Here is a 15,715-nt window from a genome sequence, read left to right on the forward strand (position 1 = left end):
AACTTAACACTCAAAAGGTAGCTAGGAAGTAGTACCAATACGAGTTTACAATGAAAAAAACCCAACTATTTTACGCTTTCCCATGATGCGTTTCGTCCAAGCAAAGCATTTCATTGGTGCCTGACGAGGGCGCAGCATTGATGTCAGCCTCCCTCTGGGCTCCTCTGGCTCCCTCTGGTGGGCAGAGGTAGCATTGCAGCGCCTCAGCAGCCATCCATCCATCCATCCATTTTCTTTGCTGTTTGTCCTCAATGAAATGCTTTGCTCAGACGAAATGCATTATATTATTTTTTCATAGCTCATGATTGGCTTGTGTCAAATATAGAGCTGCCTGGTCCTCAGACTCGTGCGCGACACTTCCATTTTATGACGTGGACATGTGCAGCTTATATACAGTCATGGAAAAAATGATTACAACCACCTTGTTTCTTCACTTTCTTGTTCATTTTAATGTTGCTAGATATCAGCTCTTAAATTAAACTCTTATGAGCTATATTTGTTATCATCATTATATTTGTCCAAACAAATGTACTTCCAGTTGTACCAGTTATTAAAATGGATCAATTAACTGAAGAAACAAGGGTGGTCCAATCATTTTTTCCATGACTATATGTACAAATCTGTTTTTCTCTCTAAATTTAGTGGGTGCGGCTTAAACACCGGTGCGGCTTATACACCGGAAATTACGGTGTGTAATAAATTATGTGTTGCATTTTGGCCTTAGTCACTCAGGTTAGAGCTCTAGTGCGGTCTTATTTTATATTTTGCTTTTGGTCAACACTTTTGTGCAACATTTTCCCTTCAAATTGAACTCTGAACATCAGCTTTACGTACAGGTGTCGGCTCTGCTCTGTGTAGGCTGTGTTGAGTGCTGCCACTTTTTTTTCCCCTCCCGAGGGGAAAGCTGAGGTTCAGTATTAATCGAGACATGGCTCTATTAGAGTGGAGGCCTCTATTTGAGTAAATATGGTCTTTTTTTGCAACTAGCATTGGCAATTCAGCAATGATTGACGGCAGCACACGCTGGTCTTGGGTACAAAATCAACAAAACCAATTTCATGAAATGATCTTTATGATGATGCCTTCCGCTGGAGACATCTCGTCCGCTATAAAACACACATGGAAACAACATGATGGCACAAAAGCAACAGTTGTAAATTCCTTACTTAATTTGTGGCTTCCCACATGCCAGTGTCACATTGGAGTCCAGTCGTCCATACTGCACGTCTGATACTGCAAACGCAGACATGAAACATTAACGCACATTCTTACCTGCATGGCGACATAGTGCGTCTGCGTGGTGTCTATTAGCATGATTTAAGTGTCACGCTTCGCAGTCGGGCCGCAATAACATCACCATACAAGGTGTAGTGAGCAGGCTCCTCTGTGTTTATTTTTCTCTGAAAGTTTGTCAGTGTAGTCATTTAAAGAGCATTACTTGGTACTGTATCTGAAAAGCCGCTTTGACATCAGTAATAATAAACAGCCACCGAGGAAAAAGGAATAACAATAAAGTTTGTCATAAAATGTATTAGAGTATGTTATTGTATTAGTTCAAGCTTTTCAAGTGGACAGCAACAACAGAAAAGCATTGGAATACATTGGAAATTATATTTACGTAATTGTCGTCATAATTAATCATTAACTGTCCTGTTACAAAAAGTTGGAACAGCAGCATTAACACCACGTCCTTGCAAAAGGGACACACTGTACTCACTTCTGGTCTCACTGCTAATCAATCCCCAAACAGTCTGTCTTGATGGTTTATAACCAGATATCCACACAACACAATAGTGTACATTGTTCCAATTTAAAGACCAATTTTGGAATACAGTGGAACTTTGGTTAGTGTCATGAATTTGTTCCAGAAGACTCCAGAAAACTCCAACCGAAACAGATGCTAACTAAATCAATTTTTCCCATTAGAAATAATGTAAATCCCATTAATCCGCTCCAGAAAGCCAAAATGCTAACTACAAATCATGCCTAAAACAATTCCAAATGCATAGAAATACATAGAAATACATAGAAATGATGAATGAAAGGGATAAATTAACATTTAAGGTTGCTTGTACCTTCACTGAAGATGTGATTCTTGAGGTGACTGTTCCCAAAGACGCAATCTGGTAGCGAGGCACCACACGGACACCTTCCTGTTTTGCCATTAGTTATTTCTTGAGTTTAACAGTGTTGCGCACCTGAGTAACTAAATGCACAGTAACTAAATAAGTAAATGGACTCAGAGAAAGCTTCAAGTGCCAGCATTTTGAAAAAGAAGGTGAAAAACACTAAAGAATTGAATTCAAGAAATAACTCATGACAAAACAGGAAGGTGGTGTCTCGCTCCCACATCGCATTTTTGGGAAACAGATGAAGAATCACGTCTTCAGTGAAGACCTTAAATGTTAATTTATCCCTTTAATTCGTCATTCATATGCATTTAGAATTGTTTTATGCATGTAAAACTATAGAAACATGTTTTGCGTTAACATTTTTGAGAGTCAACCGCTGATGACATCATAGACGGGCGACGTAGCTGACTTCAGGGTCCGGTTGCCATTTTGTAAGCTAGCAAGCTATCTACTTTGTTAGAAGCTGAGGACGTTTTTTGATAAAAACACATTAAGAACACATTTGGACTCACACAGTGCGTTAATAACACAAAAAGACGCGGGCCATATTGTACACTAACTGGAAAATGTACATAAAGCGAGGCAAAATCGTGACGTACATTTTTGACGTCAACAGAGAAAGATGGGGCAGGATGCTAACTGAGGTTCCATTGTTTTTGTCTGAATTCAGGCCCTATTTGCATATAAAAAGAAGAGACTTGCAGGCCATTTTCAGTGCATGAAACGCAGTCAGAACTGAGCGCAGCATTCAAGTTAATTGAGTTATTTCTGCCCCAAATCACAAAGGCTATTTTAACACCCACCCTCAGTGGTGCACAGCCTCCGTTTACTCTGGCACTTGGTGCAAAATTGTTCAAAATATGGCAAGAAAATGTACACCAAGGGTTATATTGTATATTACATATTCAGTCAGGTGGTATAGCCAGATTTGATGCAAAACCAAGAGCAGTGTATCTCTGAGTAAATATTTATTTTGACTTTAGTCATTTACCAAGTGGATACTTTATATCCTCACTATGAAAGTGTGTGTGCACTGTGCATGTTTAGATTGCTACATGATATGAAAGGTGTCTTTTACAGTAGCTCTCAGTAAAAACATTCAAAAAGGCACACACTTTTGAGACACACTTTCATTAATTCACAACCACATTCAGCTCTGTGCAAGCCCTGTGTTATTTGCTAACCTACCATTTGCCCCAAGTTTCACTTCCTTGCTTTTCATATGTCAGTCATCTCTACCTCCATTTACCTGATATGTGAGAGTCGCAGTAGTAAAAACGAGAAAATTAATCTACTTGTCAATTATTGGGGACTAAAAATTAAGTGTATCTGTTTGCCATGTACTGTATCATCCCGCGGAATCGAGTGTCCAAAAAAAGCATCACACGCGTTGCAGACTCACAGTCAAGTCGCAAAATTCAAACAGCGAAGTGGCGAGGGGCGACTGTGTTTAAATAAATATAACTTTGCTTTAATTATTTTTCTTTCTCTCATTTTCTCCACCAGTTGAAATGGCCAATCGGACATTTTAAACAGTAACCTTAATTAATCCGTAAATACAGTAACAACATTCATGCAGATGCAACAGGTATTGCTGATTCTTCACTGCACAGTACCAGCTTGGCTCGGTTTAGCTGTATTTGGTTTGAGGCGGTCGCTTTTCTACATCAGCCCAGTACCAAAGGAAACCTCAGCACACTGAACGCAATCAGGACAAGACAGACAAACAACAACAATGGAGGAGAACAACAGTACGTCAGGAAAACCCTAGCATCCAGTTGCGACGTCTTCACTTTCAACTTCATATTTCTCTCAATCACTTCTTATTTTTGATTTCACCTACACATTATGCATTCCTTACCCTCCCTCTGTGTGTGCATGTGTGCAATCCCTACAGGCCTTGGTGTTGTGCAGAGTTGGCTGGTTTGAATGTGTGTATTCATGTTTTATTGGCAGTGGAGCACATTATTCCCAAAACCCGCAGCGTTCCACTCATATCTGATTCTGCCTCTGGTAAAAGGGCCACAGCTCACGCACAAGCACTCAACACACATACACACAAAACCACACACATATGCATTTAAGTGCCTGTCTCCATACAAGCATACTTTCTCACTAGCGTATGTGCAAAATATATATACATATATATATATATATATATATATATATATATATTGAAATCAGATGGGTGGGAAGACGCAGAGATTTCAAGTTCAATGAAACTCAGTACTCTTCAAACAATAAAAAAAAAAGGAGTTGTTATGTTGATGGGAAGGAAAAACTGTGACAGTTTTACTCAGAGGGCCAAGGGCCAGTCTGCTTATTGATGAAGTGAATATTTCAGCCTCAACTTGGCTCAGATTAGGGAAAAAGGAGAAAAAGTATCTTTGTAAGAAAGAAATATGACAGATGAGATCAGCGCTGTCCAAAATTGCCGCCCTAAAAATACAATCAAACAGTAAAACTTTAAAAATTGAAAAAAAAAGTGAGTAGTCATTTTGTGACAATAAAGACAAAATATTAGGACAATAAAGCCATCATATTAAGAGAAAAAAATTGCATAAAGTTGAAATATTAAAGACTAAAAAGACTACAAATCTGTCAAATTATTAAAATGTTTAATCAGATTAATACGGTTTTCAAATTAATCATGATTAATCATCATGCCACACTGTCTGAAATATGCCCATTTTTACTGTATTTTATTGTATTTTATTGAAAGAAAGATAAATTGCAGGGCAGGATTATATATTTGTATGTATCACAGCCCCAAATTCACTGATCTGGTCTGGTCTGTCTAGTGACAATGAGGAAGTGTCCCTAATGAGGATGAAGCGGTATAGCAAATGGATGGATGGATGGATGTTGCAATGACGAATGGACAAGGGACGTGTCTCTTTGGAGTTACATATGGTGTTGGAATTGCACTGCTGTTGATGTTTCCAGGTCAGAAAAAACATATAAAAGAGCGCCAGACTCTGTGTGACTCTGGGGGGAGCTACACTGTGCCGCCGTCTGTCGTAGTAACAGAGAGCCGTGGCTTGCCATGATGCGTGCGGGTTAATTATGCCAAAAAATGTAACGTAATTAATGAAATAAATTAGTTAGTGTCGTTAATGTGCTATTTTTGACAGCCCTTTTTCCAATAGTTATAATATGAGAAACAAAACGGAGATATAAGAGAATTCAGGTTGGGGAAAAAGTTACAATATTATGATAATAAAGTGAAAATATTATGAGAATAAAGACATAATACTAAGAGAAGTTGAAATATTTATAAAAAATAAAGAAAGAAAAACAGCAAACATGGAAAAATGAGCAAAAAAGCATAACATAGGGAGAAAAGGTTCATTCATACTAACAATACGCTTTGTCACGGATAACACCAAGCTCAGATGCAGGCTGTTCTTCAACTAAGTCTCAGCATGCAGTACAGCACATCTACATGGGTTGAATTAAAAAAATGCAAAAGTGGCCCCCGCATCCTTTCATTTTTGAGTATGCGGGCCTCGGTGGAAAATGTTTGGACACCCCTGGATTAAATAATCAAAAAATTGGGAAATAAAACAGTTATTGAGGGGTGCTAACCGAGCAAAAACATGAAATTTAAATGGAGCAAAAATGGGGGGGAAAGAGAGAAAAGACAACGTTGTGGTCAAACAGAATTAGAAAAATGTATGTGGATGTGTTTTATGGTGTTTTTCGAAAAGACAAGCCGTACAGTGTAACCAGTTATTTTATTCTAAATGCTAGATGCATTTCCTCCCTCTTTTCCCCAGCAGTTGCTTAGGCTCCCATGGGTCAGTAGCACTAAAATAGTTCTTCAGCTTGCGCTGTGTGTGCGCGCGTGTGTGTATCTTGTGTGTGTGTGTAGAATGAACAGTAATGTGTTTGCATGCAAATGCATTTTTAAATATGACCTTACGATAAGAGGATGCAGTGCATGTGCTGCAGTAAGTGTGTGTCTGTGTAGGTTACCTTCATTGGTCCAAATCTGAGCACCACTGAGACACAGTGACCAAGATAAAAACCAGATGACTGTCAGACTCCCAGGACCGGACAAAAGACCTGGCATCTGGAAAGACACAGAAGGTATAATCATGAAGAGTTACTGCAAAGACTAACGAGTCTGTCTGCAGCTTTTTAGAAATGACATCAATGGCACGGGCCTTTTGGCTGCATTATTTTCATTCGCTCATTCGTTCATTTTCTACTTTCTACGGGTAATTTGCAGTCTCTAATTAGCCTAGCATGTGTTTTTTTGGACTGTGGGAGCAAACTGGAGCAACAGAGTAAACCCATGCAAGCATAGGAGGCCATGCAAAGCTTACACCGAGAGGTCCAAGACCAGATTCGTTCAACTTGTTCATTACCTTTCCGGTTCCTAGTTCAGTTTCTTTTCAGTTTGCTTGTTTTGCTTTTTCTATTATCGCGATGCGGTTTGTGTGTATACTACCCAGCTCGAGAACTGATGCATCACACTTATCTTGAGAGCCTCTTCTCCTTATAGAGATGTTTATGAGAGATTACAAAAGTAGACCATCAATTACCTTCATTGCAGGGGTGTCATGAGACACTCATGTTCACGAGAAGAGACGACACATGAGATTGGGTCTACGCGAACGAGACAAGACAACATGTGAACATTACTTTAAAGAAAAGCCTCATGAAAAAAAGACAATATATTGCAATCTATTAATTTAATTTCTACTACGCTACACTCATCTGCACTCTGTGTGTATGCTACCGGCCCTGCCTCCACCCACTGAGACAAACAGACTGTATGACTGACAAAAGGTCTCATTCCGTTCATGCCGTTGTTTTATGGAACAAATGCACAAAAGGTGCTGAAACTAGAGATGCACAATTTTTTTTTCCAAGCTGATACCAATAACTTTCTGCTTCTTCACACCGATAATAACGTTTTTAATTAATTAATCATCTTATATTACCTTACAATATTCCCTTATCATTTTCCTATGTATTTTAAACTAGCAAAGAGTACATTTGGAATACAGAAAGTGAACAAATGTATTGCAAGTGATGTGAACGGATGGGGGGTAGGAATAAATAAGCTTTGCTTCCTCCTACTCCTTTTTGGACATGTAGAACTGTGAATTGCACTATGTGATGTATTCCAATGTAACTTGTATGCATGTTCAAACAATTACCATTACCAATTACAACAATTACCATTACCATGTCGGAAATATGCCCATTTACACTGTATTTTATTGAAAGAAAGATAAATGACAGGGCAGGATTATACTGGTACGGTACTGGCAATCTCGCCTCATTGGAGCGTTTTTTTTTATTATTATCGGTGATCTGAGCTATTTTTAATTTTATCGGATTTATCACTACGACGTCATAATTCCACATATCAGTCCGATAATTATTGGTCTGATAATTATCATGCACCCCTAGCAAAAACCAGTGCACAGAGTGAACTCTCTTCCTGATTGTTTGGAGTCGAGAGACGACACGCATGCACATGGAAATGTATTGCAGCCGGCAAAATGATCAGGTTTATTTTCATTTATTGTGTGATTAATTAATAAATTAACTATTGTCACAGGCCAAGTGCCCACAAGATATTTTTTTGCTGAAGGACAAATCTTCACGGTTTAATCTCACGAGATCTTGTGAGATAAGATCTTGTGACACCTCTACTTCATAGAAATTGATATTAAATACCAATTTTGTCTTAGCATTTTTATTTCAAACAGGATTCATACATAAGCCATCTTTTTAACAGGGCAGACTTCATGTGGTGGAAGGGAGACTTCTTGTAGCAATACTTGAGCTTGCATGATGAATTAATATTCTTCTCCTTTCAGATATGTTGTTTATAAAACTTGTAGTACGATTCAATCAGTGAAGGTCACTTGACGCTCTCGTGTGCTTCACGCATTTGTCATGCTGACATTTTTGCAAACATCGCATGAACACCGACTGCAACACAGATGCCATTTTTGGCATCTTGAGCAAATAATTTTGAAAAAAGCAAAGAAAGAAAATCAACACTCTTTCATCAGGCCAAAAGGTATTATTATTGGCTCAGATAACTGCCAGAATCTAAACAATGCTTGCAAAAGGGTGCTGCGGTGATATTTTAAAAGTTGATGATGTGACAGTTTAAGTCAAACAGGATGAGGACTTTTGACTTCAGGAAACGTAACACCATCAAAATAGACGAGCACTCAGAGCTCAGATCTCCTCCAAGGCCAAAAGACCGCTATATTACTAAACTTAAATCGGCAACTGGAACCACCTGTGTTGTATGTCTGCAAATATTTTCATAATGGTCAGAAAAATGCTTGACATATTCCAAGAGATCACCAGAATATTTCCTGTGAAATCAGGAGAAAAATTCCAGCAAGAAAGTCTTACTGAATCTTATTACTCAGTGGATTAACTACACACTGTACCAAAGTCCCTCTAAACTTAAGACCACGGCTAAAGTTGGGACCAGCAGTAATGTACTCAAATCAGGTGTTCCCTTGACAAGACAAGACATCTTGGGCAAATCTCTTTTTGCAGCTTTGTGGGAACTGTTTAGGGAAGAACTTGACGAAGATGACCTCAACCACATGAAACACCTTTTGTTTGAACTACAACAGAAATGACATCTGACCTCACAAATGTTCCAGATCAAAAGGACAAAAAAAATCCGTCAGACAAACTCCCAAGTCTCACAGAACGTTTTCCCAGAAGGACATTTTCAGTTGTAGTAGATCTCGCAAGACTAAAACGTGATTTCTTATACAGAAAAAAACTCTTGTGATACAAAATAAATTCACGAATCACACAATAAATGAAAACAAAGTTGACCATTTTTCCGGTCTCCATGTATTACCATGTGCATGTGTGTCCATTTCCCCGTCTTCAAACATGCAAGAAGAGAGTTCACTCTGTGCATTGGTTCAGCACGTAAACGCTTCATAGAACAATGGTGTTCCATAAATCAATGGCATTCCATAGAACTATGGCAAACAGAGTGAGACCTCTTGTGAGTCATGCTCTCGCTTTATAAACATAAAAACGGAATAACCCAATATGGCTGCATTCACAGAAAGTCAACGCAAAAGAAATGCTGCTCCTTAATACAGTTGAAAAGCCAGCATTCAAGAAATGCTGCAAACGTTTGACAGATACAAATAGTCTGTGAGAAAATACATGTCAGAAACGGCAATTCCACAACTTTACCAAGTCAAAGAAAATATTGCATTATTATGACATATTATTTATTATTATTATACTGTATATTATCATAACAGTGGCTAATTTAGTCTCAAGAAATGCTGATAATAATATAGTTTAGTGTCAATTTGTGTGATAATAAACATCTCAAAACGCACCAATAAAAAAAGTTTGCTTGTCCAGTCATATTTTTTAATTTAATTTCTTAAAATTAATGTTAAAATCTCATCTCATCGGATCTTCGTGGACCCATCCTCGTGCATCGCCTCGTCTTGTGAGTTGGCCGTCTCGTGACACCCCTAGTAAGAACCCATTGCAGTTGCCCCAGCGCCTTTGTCTGCAAACGCACCGGCCAAGTTGGGACTGGAGAAGCCCACATAGTCATGCATAAAATATTTAGGAACAGTTACAGTATGTTATGGAAGCGGTATTATTTATAACCTCACCATGGCTAACAAAATCGTACTGAAATTAAAAGACGCAAGATGTTCATGAAAACGACCTTATCTAAAATAGTTGAGATAAAAGTCTGCATTGTGGTCTCATGATCTGGCATAGTGGTGTTATATTCACCACTCTGGCACTGTAACTTTTCACAGCACACTCAGCAAATTCAAATCCCACTTGTTTACATTCCTCCTCCTTCTCTAGCCATGCCACCTTGCCAGTGATCAAAAGCCCATTGAAATGTGGGACATTCTGTACCTGCAACCCAGCGGGAACTGTCCTCATTACGATTCATTTAGAAGACCACGAACCAAGGTAATGGATTGATCAAATGTTGGGAGAAGGTGGCATACTGATCAACCCAAAATACAACCCTGTACTGCCAAATTATCTTTTGTTATAAGCATAGGGCGCAACAATGTCAGTGTTCCTGTGTAACACTTGTGTTTTTATACCGTTTTAACAAATTTGTTTACCACTACACTCTGCAGTCGATCCTTGGCAGCATTTTTCCAGCACTCTGATGCCAGAAGGTTCAAGGTTCAGCAAACACATTTGTGTCAACATCTCTAATGGTGTGCCCTCTACCTGTTAGTGCTTTCCTCCAGAGTAACTGGAGCTCAGCAAATACTGGCAGAAACGACTGCACCTTTCTGTCGCTCCCGTGAAATGTTTCCTAATCATGCTTACGGTCTTGTATCTCCACATCCCTTCATCATTCTTACTCCCTGAAAGTGCTTCCTCGTTAGATACTGCATGGTTTTCATTACATAGGCAAGACAGAACAAAATGCCCATAAATAGATTTACACATGTTTGTGTAGATGGGTGTTCGTCAACATCCAAGCCCTCCCCAACACCATTTCCAATTCTTAAACTTGTGGAAAATATCCTCTTTCACTGTTGGATTTCAGACTGAAAATTGCATGGTGGTCTGCCAAACCCAAGATGGGCGCTATCAATTGCACTGCAGGCACACATTCAGTACACTGATTATCATTTCCACTCCTATGAGGGTTCAACTCAAAAGCAAGCTAATAGCACACAGGGAAAACCAGAAAGTATACTTTCATCAAATCTGAAAACCAAACTTCATGCCAGGTCAAAAGTTGATTCTTTACAAAGTCCTTGTACATACGATCCCAAATAAAAGATTCAGAGATGCTACAAATGGTACCGTATCTACCACGTCCATCAGTCCTAAGTGACTGGGCTAAAATATTAGAAAAGATACAAACCTGCTTCAGACACTACTGGATTAGACTACAATTACTGCTTGACAGTTTGAAAAGCAGCTTCTTTCATGACTCATTCCCTCACCCCCCTGTCGCCCCTTATTATTCTGGGTTTTCTTCAAATCTGGCAGTATGTTGACGGTAGGTCTTCAAAGATGGCTTTAGGCCATTTGCTCTGAGCATGAAACGCCAATCAGAACAGTCACTTTCTCCCGCTTTGCGCGTGTTTTGCAAGGCGTTGATTGTTTGTCGGGGTTGCAGGTTTGTTTTGCGAGGATCCTCATGTTTTTTGTGGCGCTGCGTTGGATGTGCAATGGGGTCATGTTGAACTTCTTTGGTTCTGTGCCACCGCGGGGGGCTTAGACATCTTTTTCAAATGGACTGCCCGTAGTGGAGTGCTGATATCGGAGATTTTAGATGCAGGCCGATACAATACAACACTCATCATTTTTTGCTGATATCAGACCAATATCCGATATCAATATCGAATTGGGACACCCCTCCTATTCCAATTTTGCATAATGGACTTATATTTGTAATATTTGGTATATTGATCGGAGAAACATTTGGGAATCAGGTCTACCTGTACAATGTTTACAATTGATATATGCAAAAACCCATGTTTACTTTTGTTTCAATCAGGGATGTCCCAGTCCCATTTTTTGGCCAATTCAATTGGATATTTTGGCAATGTTATTATAGATTATGGAACTGAACATGTTTTTAGCAAGTAACTAAAGTAACCACGATAACACATTTTGATAAAGCTTATTTCATAAATATTGAGTGTGCTAGTAGTGTTGTATGATGTTGTCATGATGAACATAGCGTGGATCCACACATTCTAAAAGGGGGCAAAACCCCACATTCTCCACGACGGAAATGGGCTGGTAATCTGCGCAATAAATTCAACTACCTTTTCAGTGATCCGCTTTGCATTTTCACTCCCTTTTGGATGTTTGTCTTTCCTCCAAAAGCCTGGCTACACACTTTGTACTCCGTTTTATGTTTGGTCCTCTGATGACGTATTCAGTTTGTGGCATTGAATGTAGCTCTGCTAGGACCACCCCTTGAAATTGCAAGTGACTGTAGGACTATTTTCATATACAGTACAGTATAATTCAGAAGTACTTCCACACGGTTGTTTACTTTCCGGGCCTAATTCAAAAAAATATTACTCTTTTTATCAAGTTTTTAAATGTAGAAACTAGTGAATTTACATGCAAATCGTGTCAAAAAACTATTATGATAGTGTTTATGACAATAGGTTTTCCTAAATGAAGTGAATCTTCTGTGATACAACCACACTCTTTTTAAATACAAAAATTTGCTGCTTGTTGAACTGAAATAACCAGCATAACTAACATGCTAAAACCCAACACGATATAAACACACTCACACAGCCTGAGTCTCACACATACACACACACACACACACATACACACACCCACACACACACACACACACACAGCCACACTTGCGTGCTTGGCTAAACTAAGCTAACCCCGCCAGATTCCATTCACGCTCCATAAGAGTTTGTTCGCCAAGTTTTGTCCCTAAATTGTGCCTGTGTTTCAGGTCGCTGTTTCGACATATTTAGTCATAAATGTTTAATAGGGGGTGGAGTAGTGTTTGTGATGAGATTGGCCACGATTGAGCAGTCTGCCGGAGAAATACTTCCCCCCCACAAATGTTCATTCTCCACACAATGACAGCATTTCATTCATATTATGTCAATTTCCGCGAGATGCCGCCTTTAACAGTAGATTCCGTTAACGCGGAAATCACGGGCCCTATATATGGCTTTCTGCTTGTGTGCGTTTTAAACACAGCAGAACATCAATATGGATATAGTCACCAGGGTGAACCTTGAATGCAAGCTTTCCCACATGCCAAAAATATGTAAAACAAATCCAGAGAGACCCACTTACACACACTTAGAATAGCTACTATTTATAATTAATGGACACTGGCCCAACACAACCGCAACCACCGAGTTAAAAACAACAATATAAAAGGCTTAAATTATTCGAGTAAACCATTTCTTATAAGAAAAAGTGATAGAGGCCAAGAGTGAACGCCAAGAAATTGTGACAGAGGTCAGGCGTGAGCTCATTCTTGAAGCACCGACAGGAGTGGCTGAGAGACAGAAGAAGATAGTATTGTGTACTTCCTCCAGATCAAATCCATAGCTGATGACAAAAACAACCTTGCACTAAAATAAACTGTTCGCACACTTGCATGATGACTAATCTGATTGAGAAGCGCTCGCTTTTAGCTGTTCCTCTCTGTGGCAGCACAATCCCACACCGTGAGTCACTCACACTCCTGCATGCCACTGCACATTCAGTCATCTTTACGAGGCAAAACGCAAGGCAGAGTGGGGGTGAAAGACAGAAAAGGGAAAATGGGAGGGGAGTTGAGAACAGAGGGCTATCTAGTGCAGGACTGCAGGAAAATATAGGCATGAAGATGAAACTCTTTCCAGTCAGACTAGTTTCACAAAGTCATTCAAAGTGACAGGATGTCCTGTTCATTAGCACCGGTCATTGCTGTTAACAAAGACTAATGTTTCATTTAGTCCAATTTACTGTCTGCACATTGTGTTTACGCGTGTGTGTCATTGAGGGTACCTGTGCTTAGCTAACAGCTCCGTGATACTGATTTGTGTGTGTGTGTGTGTGTCAGTGAGAGAGAAAACACAGTGATACTGTGTGAGTGAAGGCACACAAGCTCTAAATCAACAAGATTGGAGTGTCCGGCCAAAATGTGTGCAATGCTAACGGGGCACACTACAATGGCTCCCGTGTTTACCCAGGTTTCCACGGCAACCGCTGCACACTCATCTGGCCTTTTGAGGCGATAACAACTTTGCTGACAGACGTGCGTGTGTGTGTGTGTTTATGTTATAGTTCCATATGTGAAGCGTCTTGGTGCAGTCTTGGCTGCCGACGTGTTTGTTCAGATAAGTCACCACAAGTGTACTTGCGTATCAGTGCGCATTTTTACATTATTCTTTTTTCACATAGAGATGTTTGGCTCGTGGAACAAAAAAAAAATGTGTTCCAAAAGGGTGCTATGAAAACTAAAAAGTACAAAAAACCAAATAATTTTTTCCCCTCAATAATGTCAATCCAATTACAGTCAAATTTTGCAGCTTCACTGATATCACGTTTTTTTTTATAATAAATATAAATAATATAGCCTATTGTTTGTTTTTTTTAAATGCATATTCAAGCAAATTGTATATACTCTTTGGCCCAAATTAAGCATTTTCAATATAAAAATTGGTAAATTAATGAAAACACAAATTTAAAGCATTAAGAAGATGCATTTAAAGACACGATATGAAGTATTCTACACAGGTCACGAGGTGTCAATAATGTTACTGTAGTGACAGGTGTTTTGTGTACTTCTGAGCTGCTGTTTAGAGTATGGGCTATAGCGGGTGGTGACATTCTGCATGCTGGGTTAGAGCTAGCTTGTTGTGCAAGAATAAATGTACCTCTCATCCTTATTTCACTCAGAGTCTGCCTGACATCAGTGGGTATCGTAAAACGCTCGTTTGCATTAACAAGCGGTAAAACACAACACTCTGCTAAACCAAGATAACCCTGCTAGCTTCGATTCTATTCTAAGAGAGGAATTTAAAAGTGTTTAACCACTTTTGCCAGTCTTCCAGGTCGCCGTTCAACATGTTTAGCTCGAGCCCACCATGATTGAGGGGTCCGCCGGCAAAATATTTCCCCACACAAACATTCCTTCTCCTCACAATGACAGCATTTGAGTCACATTATGTTAATTTCCGTGAGATTCCACGTTTAACAGTAGATTCCGTTTTTTATTGGCCAATTCCGCAATTCCAGACGTGATTCCGTTAACATGAAACTCGTAGGCTGGGGGCGTTCACTGTGCTAGCATTTTGATTCATGTCATATATTGTATCTGTATGATTGAAAACCAGCAGCCATGAAATGAAACTTCTTCATCAAACTCTGGAGACCCTAGATGAAAATATTTGACATACAAGTTTATAACGTTAAATTGCTGATGGGAAATTAACCAAAGAAGTTTGCATGACTGGTTAATGATTACCTGATGAAAATGACTTTGTTTTAGAAGAAGTGTAACACCAAGGAAGAAACCTTTGAAGCCCGTCAAGTTATCAAAGTAGTTGTAGTTGGAAAAAAGGTTGTGCAATTGAGGCACATCTGCTTTTTTTTATAAGAACAATTGGAGTTTATAAACTTGTGTGGTTGACAGAATTAGATGAGATATATTCTCTTTGCGGATAAGGAAGACCAGATGCACTATGTGTCTTATAACCGGACACATACATCACGTTAGTCTCCTACAATGGCTTATGCCATATACAATCTGTGGAAAATGCCAAAGACTAAACACAGAAAAATAATGGCTGCCATGTGTATACAGAGATAGCACTCAGCTAATCCACAGCCACAGACGGAGGTCAGTGCGTCTATGAGCAAATCCCTGTGTGAGAAGATTTGAATTATGGCATGTAAAGAAATATGCCAAACACTTTGGGGCTTGTTATTGAGCTCTTCTCAAATTATTTCAAAATAAATTCGGCACACGTATCACAAACCTGACCTGTGCTGTGTGTGCAAGTGAGTGTGCGTGTGTGTGCTGCGGTAGTGTCTTGGCCTGAACTCTACACTGCTGGAATTTCCTTAAG

The 15,715-nt window shown here is 39.3% G+C and overlaps 1 protein-coding gene across 1 annotated transcript in view; it reads right to left on the reverse strand.

Moving 5' to 3' along the window:
* il11ra (interleukin 11 receptor, alpha) overlaps positions 1-15,715 on the reverse strand; it is a 42,161-nt gene that overhangs the window by 11,277 nt on the left and 15,169 nt on the right. The window contains exons 2-3 of the mRNA XM_054757139.1: positions 6,111-6,207; positions 1,167-1,233 (exon numbers count right to left, since the gene is read on the reverse strand). Of these exons, the coding sequence (XP_054613114.1) occupies positions 1,167-1,233; positions 6,111-6,207 (164 nt within the window). The remainder of the gene's footprint in view (positions 1-1,166; positions 1,234-6,110; positions 6,208-15,715) is intronic.

The sequence above is a fragment of the Dunckerocampus dactyliophorus genome, chromosome 17, assembly GCF_027744805.1.
Source record: "Dunckerocampus dactyliophorus isolate RoL2022-P2 chromosome 17, RoL_Ddac_1.1, whole genome shotgun sequence".
Classification (NCBI taxonomy): Eukaryota; Metazoa; Chordata; class Actinopteri; order Syngnathiformes; family Syngnathidae; genus Dunckerocampus; species Dunckerocampus dactyliophorus.